The sequence below is a fragment of the Dendropsophus ebraccatus genome, chromosome 2, assembly GCF_027789765.1.
Source record: "Dendropsophus ebraccatus isolate aDenEbr1 chromosome 2, aDenEbr1.pat, whole genome shotgun sequence".
Lineage (NCBI taxonomy): Eukaryota > Metazoa > Chordata > Amphibia > Anura > Hylidae > Dendropsophus > Dendropsophus ebraccatus.
Genome location: NC_091455.1, coordinates 73,318,964 through 73,329,502, shown reverse-complemented (window position 1 = coordinate 73,329,502; position 10,539 = coordinate 73,318,964). Strand labels below are relative to the sequence as shown.

The 10,539-nt window shown below is 40.1% G+C and overlaps 1 protein-coding gene across 2 annotated transcripts in view; it reads right to left on the bottom strand.

The window, feature by feature from the left end:
• Positions 1-418: 418 nt before the first annotated feature.
• RALBP1 (ralA binding protein 1) overlaps positions 419-10,539 on the bottom strand; it is a 33,727-nt gene continuing 23,606 nt past the window's right edge. For both annotated transcript variants that reach the window (XM_069957774.1, XM_069957775.1), the window contains exons 4-10: positions 8,947-9,296; positions 6,582-6,743; positions 5,327-5,458; positions 4,274-4,384; positions 3,413-3,534; positions 2,153-2,276; positions 419-1,880 (exon numbers count right to left, since the gene is read on the bottom strand). In XM_069957774.1, coding sequence (XP_069813875.1) covers positions 1,641-1,880; positions 2,153-2,276; positions 3,413-3,534; positions 4,274-4,384; positions 5,327-5,458; positions 6,582-6,743; positions 8,947-9,296 — 1,241 coding nt within the window. In that variant the 3' untranslated portion in view covers positions 419-1,640. The remainder of the gene's footprint in view (positions 1,881-2,152; positions 2,277-3,412; positions 3,535-4,273; positions 4,385-5,326; positions 5,459-6,581; positions 6,744-8,946; positions 9,297-10,539) is intronic.

Genomic DNA, 10,539 nt, shown 5'->3' with positions numbered 1-10,539 from the left:
GTTGCTTGTTACTTATGGTGGTATTTCACCATTTTACCATCTTGGTCTGATTTTGATGTTATTGCCTTTGTACACGATTCTTTTTATATTAGGTGATACTGATCATGGTCTTTCTTATCTATTAGAATACACTTCTTATTACGTATTTATTTATTGTTATTTTTGGATTGTTGGTACCATGTCATAGATTACTTATACTTTGCACGTGCACTTTATTTATGCAGGGTGTGTGATATACTTAGATTGGGGTGTCATTGTGGGCGGTACTATACCGGGTACCCCCCTGTGGGCTTTATATATTTTAATTGTTTTTAGTTTGTGGGATCTATAATATTGAATATTGTACCTGTTATAATAAAGTACCTTTATTTATTACATTATTTTGGTGTGCTATGGTTTACGTATTTGGCATAGCTGTTTCTTTTTGATATTGTTAACGTGTCCCTGTCATTTGACCAAAAAAAAAAAAAAGGACATGTCGAAAGTATTCACCCCAAGAATTATCTAGAAGTGCTCAGTTATGTATTTCACTCTCTGGCTTTTTGCAATAGTATAAGTCTATGAGGCCATCTTCTACAACTAGACAGAGATTGCAGAGCCAGGGAGTGAAGTGCTTAACTGTGTGCTTCTCCCACCCCAAACTAATGATCACCAATCAATATTGTAAATATATGTAAAACTGGAAACAATTACATTAATATATTATATAGGTTTTCCTTTGACTCTTCTCCTAATCTCCGAACTGCTGCAGCTATGTACAAATTTTGCTTACTCACATGACTAGCTTGATGTGCATGGACTTCCTGTTATGTAATATTCAAAGAATACAATTATAGAGGTGTTCACATTACAGGAGGCGCACAAACAGACTTAGTCTGTTATATGTATATTACTGCACCAGTAAGGACATTAGAAGGATAGAGAACTCTATCGGCAGCAATCACATTGTGTGATTCCTTAACTCAGGCAGTACTATCAAGGAATGGAAACTATACTTCTTCATATGCTAAATAGATCATTCAGATGTGTGTCGACGGATTCTAGACAACACAGGTCTGGTGATACTGTCATACTGCACTGCCGCTATAGTCACAGTTCACTTGTGGTAAGAGAAAGCAATAAGAGCAGCAAGGCAGCAACACCAGAGAGCTGATCAGATCACAGAGAACCATGTACACCAATATAATAAAAGTTTTATTTGTAGTAGTCTCAAACAGGTGCATTCACAGCTGCAAAATCCCTGGCTTATGTAAATACAAAAAAAAAACCCTACATGTTAAAGCTGCTCTGATGCCAGGGTACTTATGAATAAATAATATAGACTGGTGTGCCTGGTAACATCTACATCATAAAATCACCTAAAAAGAAGTGTTAAAAAATTCATAGCCACTTTTCTGGAACACTTGCCACAAGTCCTGTCATTCAGAAAACGACTTTCTTTTCTCACCATTAATCTGTGTACAAAATACCGTAATTGTTATTTTATATAAGTAACCCCAGAAAAGCCAGAACCCAAAGAACAGACTGAAACATAAAAAATAATAATGGTTTTCCTCGGGAGGGGAGTGCCTTTATAAAATAAAATCCCTAGCAATGGCCTGTAAGGATTAGTGAGCACTTTACATGGGATTCACTTTTCCTTAAATCAGTGTTTCCTTCCAGTCTTTAATTGGCGATGGTCTCACTTGCTCCTTGGTCTTTGTCTCAGAGGTGGCATCTCTCTGCAGCTGGGATCTGCTGCCCGCTTTCCCTGGCTCCTCTTCATCTTGCAGCTGCTCGGATTTAAGACGCTGTATCTGTAACAGCCTGAGCTGCACACGCAGCTCAATGATCGCTTCTCTCTCTTCGTGAATGGCTTGGTTCAAATGGTTGTTCTTAATCTGACAAAAAAGAAAAGTTGCATAAACGTGGAATAAATCACAAAAAGTCATGCTACGGAATAAGTAAGGGTATTCTGAGAAAACAGACTACACAGGGACTTTCAAACACGACAGAAAAAAAATAGCGGAGTAACACATTTAAAAGGAGAGGGATCATAAAAAGGCAACCAGAAGGAAACCTAGCTGGGCAGATGTCGGATCTGCTTTTAGCAAATAAATACGGATCATCAAAATACAACTGAAGGCAGTAGAGGATTGCGATTGTCCCTCACCTCTAGCTCTTCATTCTGACGCTGAAGATCCTCCAGAATAATCTGCAGCTCTTCCTCATCCTCACTTTCGCTCTCACTCTCTGATGAATACTCCTCAGTCTCACTCCGGCCATGTTGCTGGCGACTACAATGAAACACGCATTTGTTTTACTAACATTTACTTTCTAGTGTTTATGTATCTTTGTCAGAGTATATTGGTTTTCCCACCAATAAAAAATTCTGGAATTCCAGGCGGTACTCTGGCTGCCTCTACCTTCCCCACGGAACGGGAAGGCATCGGGAATCAAATGACGAAGGTTCGAGTTCGAACGAACCTGAAATTTCCCGATGTTTCATCATCTCTAAAGCTGACCACCATGATCCCATTTTCTTAGGTCAAGTATTTGACAAGTGTTTAACAATGTACATCAGGTGGTTTCAGTATGGTTTTCCACAACTTTGAAAGTGTAACTGTCATTTTAGAAAACTTCTGACATTACACGTTTTCATCAGTGGTGTCCAGGTGCTAAGACCCCCACCAATCACTATAATAGCGGATAGAAGTGCTCATTGCAGGATCTTCAAAAAGTCTAAAAAACATAGAACAGCAGGGAGAAACTGTGCTCAAATGAGCACCTCTCATCTGTCCTAGCAATTGGAGGTGGTCTCACTCAGACCCCTACCGATGAAAAACTTCTGACATACCTCTATAACACGTCAAACCTTTTCTGGAATGGCAGCTAGACTTTCATAAGCATGGTTTAAAACTTACATCAGGACTTATCAAAGGGTGCAAAATAAAATTTGGTATAAACTGCCTATAGCAACCAATCACAGTTCACCTTTCATCACATGAAAGCTGAGCTGTGATTGGTTGCTGTGAGCAGTATACCCCAGGTTCTATTTTACACCCTTTATAAATCTTGACATAGATATCTACATTAATCTGTCCAAAACACAACTGAGTATTCCAGTTGTCAGACTCAATGAACATTTGATGTGACCCAAGTGACAAGTCACAAAATCCATTAAAGGGGTTATCCAGCACTACAAAAACATGGCCACTTTCCCCCTACTGTTGTCTCCAGTTTGGGTGGGGTTTTGTAACTCAGTTCCATTGAAGTAAATGGAGCTTAATTGCAAACTGCACCTAAACTGGAGACAACAGTAGGGGGAAAAGTGGCCATGTTTTTGTAGCGCTGGATAACCCCTTTAAGTCTTGAATCCCCAAGGCATTGAGAGTTCAGAGTGGAACACACTAAATGACAACATCATTCCCACCTCTGTATCTCAGAGATCTCTGCTCGCAGACGGTCAATTTCCTCTTTCTCTGTAGCAATCTGTCGTCGTAAAAACTGCTCCATTGCCACCAGCTCTTCTTGCTCTGTGAGGATCTCATTTTCCTAACATGATATACAAACATTAATAAGGACAGAGGCTTCAAACAACATGTAATTATACCAGCCATAGATTAGCCTGATCATTAATATAATTGTGTAAGGTTGCCCTTGTGCCACCTTGAAAACTATACATTGGATAAGTCACAAACTCCACAAAAAGGTGTCCTGTGGTATCTGGCCACCAGGTTATAAAGCAGCAGGTCTTCTGTACTGTAAGCTAAGAGGTAGGGCCTATGTGGATTGTACTTGTCTTTCCAATACATAACACATGGGTTCCATGCTGAGATCTGGGCAATTTCGAGTAAAAGTCAATACTTTGAACTTGCAATATTCTGCAAACCATTCCCGAGGAATCTCTTCAGCATAGCAGAGTACAATATGCTACTGAAAGAGGCAACTGTCATTAGGAAATGACAAGGTGTGATGATCTGGGGAACCATCACATACAACACTCAGAGTCCCTTGTATCACTGCTAACAGCTCAGTGATATGTGTAGGATATCCTGCAACCATGAGTTACCTCTCATGGAAGGGAATCCATCTGGAATTTTTAGCAGCATAATGGTCACTTACACACAGCAATGTTTCCCAGGAATGGTCTTTGTCAGATTGTAACACATCTTTGGCCTGCCTGGTCCCCAGACTCATCTCCAATCAAGTATTTATGGAACTTGGCTTTTTTTTGCCAGGGAGTTATACAACCTTGTCCATTTCAGTTGTTACAGAAAAGTTCATACTGTACCTGTGCAAGCAGGATATTGAGGACCTCTTCTTCATTTTCTGTCATTTCTTCTTTGGAAACATCTTCCTTTGAAAGGCTGGCAATTTCTTGGGCAATCTTGGTTTCACAGTCCTATGAAGAGCACTTGGGATAAAATGACTCTGCCAACAGATCTTTATTTGAAAGGCTAATATCATGTTAAGGTCATTAACTTGTCGCCTAAGGTGAAATAAAGTGAACATTCATTTGTCCGACTGCTATCATTCCCAGCACCCCATACACAAAAACACTCTTTTTTTGAAATAGTTGAGGTCCATCGTGCCAAATCCTTCTTTCCCCTGACATTATCTGTCACAGCAGAGTATACAAACCCCTATATTCACATTAGACAGTTGGTCAAGTCCTGCTAAAATCCTTAGGTTCGGGCGTTTTCTTTTAATGTGTATAGGGGCCTTTCCATATAGTGGAAGGCATCTATTTACAGGGCGAGTTAAGGGAGTTCTAAACCTTTGGAAATTATCACTGATAAAGTTTCTAAAAGCAGTACACAATATCCATGTCATTGCATAAATCCACACTGTACTCTATCCTGCGCTGTACATATTTTTAGTATCTTTACAGATTGTTCAATGTGTGTGCGCATACATATAGCTAGATACATAGAGACACGTTCATATCTGTGTCTGTATACATTCATTAGTATGGGATCTATTGCATCTAACAATATACTAAATATACTACAGCTACAAAAGCACTAAGCAATAAAAACACAAAAAATTAGAACGTAAATACATGAAATAATTTAAACACCTATAGTCACTAGTCGGCAACAGTTGAGGAATAAGAACAACTACATAAGAGAAAGTATACAGAAGAGGTGAGCAGCGTGTGAAATGTGTGCAGCTGTGCTGGAGAGGGGACAGTCCAACAAGTCACATGATGCACTTATTCAGCACTTTGGGGTTTCGCCAAGAACTATACAAGGACAAGCCTTGTCCTCTCTACACCATTATGCTTGCCTGTTGATGAAATGTTTAACAGAGCGGACAGGCCAAGACCCAGAATATCACACACCTGCCTTTTAGCTTCTCGTAACTTCCTTTTAAGCGCAGTTAAAATTCTCTGCACCTCCCAAAGCCTTTCTTCCTTAGAGAGATCTTTTATGCCAGCCTGCAGATCTCGGTGCAAACAGTTTAAGAGAAATTCCTATAAAACAACAAGGGTAAAAAAAACAAGGTATTAACTATTATAATTAATCAAACAGATCAGTCGGTGGTGATCTATTCAGTCTCCAACAAGGCTTGTATGAGGGATCTCAGACATTGTGAATAGGATTTATTGTTTATGAGTAAAAATGTCAGAATTATTAGAAAATGTGTACATCCAGAAAAAGAATTGTAAAGCCAACCAGAAGAATAATAAAATCTGTGTGTTCAATTTGATAATACATGTATATAATGGAAATATTAAAGGTGTTTCTCTGATCAGATCATAATTTACTTTAAGTTTTCCATTTACCACCTCTTCTCAGCTCTTTCCAGATAACAGGCTATGCCATACTTTAATACATGGCATTAGTAGAGGCTGGTTGGTGTTAACATCGTATTACATGGCTAAACTTGCGCTATAAGCAAGCGCAGATCTGTTAGATAATCACGGCTGAGGCTAGCATGGTCATTTAGCCACCAACTACACATCCCCTTTTACATGGAGAGAAGTGCTGCCAAAGGAATATTGTTTAACAAGATGAATGACTGCGATCAGTGCTCGCTCATCTGCCGATTGCTGGCTTTATTGCACAGGGTTTGACAGACAATCAGGCCTTAACTCTAATCCTTTTAGTTAGCCATTCTACCTAATTAGACTCCATTCATGTAAGGTACCTGCAAAGGTTTAACTTTGATAAATAGTGTTAAATTATTCCACGATTGCCATTTAACAACTCAACATGTCATCTTGGACCTAGAAAACATGGACCATGTTACATTACTTGTCTTACATTCAGTAGTCTGCACAGTTCTATGAATACCATGCTATGTGCCATCTATAAATCGTGGAAGCACAATAATTGCCCCAGTCTATAACTTTGGGTATACCACTTAGACTACAAATAATGTTGCTGCCACCCTATAGTAGCCTTATGTGGGAAGGTATAGTTCAAAACTTCTATCAAAATGTCTATTTAACACATCGTAGATGATGTGACAAATTAAACATGTCCTGACATAATGGTAACCCTATATTGCATAAAAGGAACATAAGCCTAAAGTTGGCTTATCTTTCCTATAGTAGATTTAGGTTTACAGGTATAAAAAGTGTGACAACAAACCTGCCGCCTGATTTCCTCTTTAATGGTTTCTTGAGTATCAGGCAAGGCAGGCATGGTGGCCATATTCGACCATCGAAGAGGTTTCACCACCTTCTTGATAACTGTTCCACCAAACAATTCTTGCACGTGTGTAAAGAATACATACAGGACTCTGTTGCTAATCTGGAAAAAAAAAAAAGAACACATTTTGGCATGGTGTAATATGAAGACAGATTAAGTCAGTATTACACACAAGTAGACGCATGGCCGATGTGAGGGCTAATGAAGCAGATTGGCGCTTCTTTAAAGAACTTATTACATGGCTCAATTATCATGCGTGGCTGCACAAATGATTTCTGACTTAATCTTGAGGTCCTTTCCTTCTACCATTGCCAGCTTTATCGCAGGGAGATGTGCATCCTATGAATAATCGTTTTTTGATACGAATAATCATTGGGACTTGGCTGAAGAATAGCTATCAGAGGGTTGTTGTAAATGGAGTGTATTCTGAGCAGAGACTTGTTAAAGGGAAATTCCGGATAAGAAAAACTTGTTTTCTATTAAAAGTACATTAAAAGTGATATAGATGTGTCTATACAATGTATTACTGTATCTGTACAGTTCTGCCACACTGGCAGCTGATAGAAATCCGGGAAGTGAAAAAAATGGCCCCTGTACCAATTCACATTGTCTCCTGCTCCTTCTGCTCCCCCCCCCCCCCAGGAGACAAATCTTCCATGCCTCTGTCTTACATTGTGTGTGTTTGCCGATGATGCAGACAGGGGGCAGGGCGTGATGTCACAGGAGGCTTGGCTGGATAACCCAATCCCCTGAGTGATTCACCATCTCTGATCAAACAGAAGCAGCTGCTGCACTAAAGGGGGTTATCCAGCGCTACAAAAACATGGCCACTTTTCCCCCTACTGTTGTCTCCAGTTCAGGTGCAGTTTGCAATTATGCTCCATTTACTTCAATGGAACAGAGTTTCAAAACCCCACCCAAACTGGAGACAACAGTATGGCGAAGTGGCCATGTTTTTGTAGCACTGGATAACCCCTTAATTTTACTGATTGTAATGGGTGGGGGCTGTGATGATCACATGAGGGAAAGCATTGCATTCTGGGAAATGCCAAACCAGGAAGAACAGAAACACAAAACAGAGCAAAAAAAACCCCAAACAAATGGATTTTTGGTAGTTTCAAAACTTGGATAGACAGGTAAGTAATGCGTTATGCTTCTGCAGAAGTTAAAATTTTTTTAACCTCTATCTGGAGTTCCCCTTTAAAAGTGGTGTGCCCCAAGGGTCTGTTCTGGGTCCTGTTCTATTTAATATGTTTGTAAGTGACATAGAAGGAGGTTTGGTAGGTAAGGTTTGTCTGTTGATGACACAAGAGTCGGCAGTTCTGTGTTAGCAAAGACTTCAGAAGAGAAGAATTTAGGGGTATTAATTAGGGATGGTCCGAACCTGCCGAGGTTCGGGTTTGTATGAACCCGAACGCTCGGCAGCAGATTTCCGTTGTCTGCCCGCTCTGTGGAGCGGGCGGATCCAGCGGGGGGGAACGCCTGGAAAACTGGGATACAGCCTATGGCTGTATCCCAGTTTTCCAGGCGGTCCTCCCGCTGGATCCGCCCACTCCATGGAGCGGGCAGACAGCGGGAATCATTACCGAGGGTTCGGGTTCGTACTAATTCTGCCACGGAGCGGGCAGACAGCGGGAATCATTACCGAGGATTCGGGTTCGTATTAATTTCACACAGCCTTAAAATGAGTGACCAATTCAACCAGGCAGTAGGGAAAGCTAATCGCATGCTGGGCTGTATAGCTAGAGGTATAACCAGTAGGAAGAGGGAGATTATGATACAGTTGTATAGTGTTCTAGTGAGACCACATCTGGAATACTTTGTCCAGTACAGGAGATCTCACCTACAAAAGATATTGATAAAATACAATGGGCCCAGAAACTAGCTTCAAAAATGGTGGAAATCTGAAGCATAAAACATAGGAGGAAGGATCTGAAGGTAAAAAAGGATCGAAAATAATCGAAACCTTTAAATAGGTTAAAGGACTAAATAAAGTTCAAAAGGAAAGCGTGTTTACAAGAAGCTAAACACAAATACAAGGGGACACAATCTGAGGTTAGATGAGGCACATTTTAACACACATGACACGGAGCTAAAGGGGACTTCAGCAGCATTGTAGCTGAACTGAAGGATTATCACCATTTTCCTTGATATACTGTACAAGTTACATTATATTCTGCACTTTGACCATACGGTCATCATTATTATTGAGCCATGTCCTAGTCATGAACTAAAAGCTGTTTCAGAATATTCCATAATTTCTCTGTCCATGCAATGTAACCTCTAGAAAATCTGTTTCATGTACCTGAACGGTTGGGCTCAGCACAATTGAAATATTTTGTATGTTCATCTTAGTTTCAAGTTCTTTCTCGATGACATGGTCCATGTGCACAATCAGCCATGAAATCAAGTAAAAGTTGCAATCGGGCAGCTCCTTCAAGAGCCGCAGACACTCCTGCAGCCTCTCAGCCTCACTCGACTTGCCACAGGCTTCTTCAAATTTAGGCATTAATTCTTTGGTGAGGACGTTCTCAGGTAGCTCACGCAAGTATTGCTTCAGTAGGCTGGCAACTGTGTAAGGCTCATAGTCATCAAGGTTTGGAGACTCCTCGCGGTCATATGCGGCTTTTAACTCATCCACCTTTGACTTGATTCCTAACAAAAGATTGACGGAAAAAGAAGGTTAAAATTCAGTAGGAAAAAAAATGAAATTGAATACTTGACAAGAGTGACATACTTCTTGTATAGTTAAAGAGTCACTGTCGTATTTTTTTTTTTTGCAGAAATCAATAGTCCAGGCGATTTTAAGAAAATTTGTAATTGGGTTTATTAGCCAAATCTGCCATTATCTGCATGTAAAAAGCCTTTTCCCAGGTCCCCCCCTCCTTCCTCTTTTTCATCCACTCCAAAAAATCTGAAAATTGTGACTTGTTGCAGGAGTCGTCCCCTGTCTGCTCTAGGGAGAGGGGAGGGGGGAGGAGGAAGGAGGGAGTTAGCCGGCAGCAGAAAGCAGATAACAGAGGATTACAGGCATGAGCTGGGTGACAGCTGTAATCCGAGGTCAGGGAGGTCAGTGGTGACTGTCCCAAGAGATATCAGGTGAGGGATTTGTAGATTAACTCTTTGTTGTCCTGTTTTGGTCTTTTCTTTAGCTCTCTCCATAGGAGAACAATGAAGACAGGGGGGAGAGCTTCAAACTGCTTTTTCATGATAAAAATGCATTTTTCGGATAATAAACCCAATTACAAAGTTTCTTAAAATCGCCTGGACTATTGATTTCTGCAAAAAAAAAAATCACGACAGTGACACTTTAACACACTAAAGAACATATTAGCTTTTTTATTTACCTTGTATACACAACACAGTACATTTCAGCATGTTCTTGTAAGGAAAAAAAATACACCTATAGCTTGGCAGCGAATATTGTAGCATTGTGCCTCTACCACACAAAGTAGCCCAGAGTTAGGGCCCTATTAAACAGGGCGATTATCATACAAAAAATTGTTATATCGTTCCAATCATAATATAACAACTATCGTTCTGTATATTATGTTGAACAATTTCATGTAATTCCCAAAAGCTCTTATTTGCAATCGCTCATCTTTAATCAGTAAATTGTTAAAAATCACTTTGTCAAATAGGACCATTACTAAGGGTCCATTTACACAGAAAGATTATCTGACAGATTATCTGCCAAAGATTTGAAGCCAAAGCCAGAAACAGACTATAAACAGAGATCAGGTCATAAAGAAAAGCCTGAGATTTCTCCTCTTTTCAAATCAATTCCTGGCTTTGGCTTCAAATCTTTGGCAGATAATCTTTCCGTGTAAATGGACCCTAAGATTGAAGGGTTTTCAAAATGCATACACAAGACCTAAAACACCTAAAAGAGAACCCT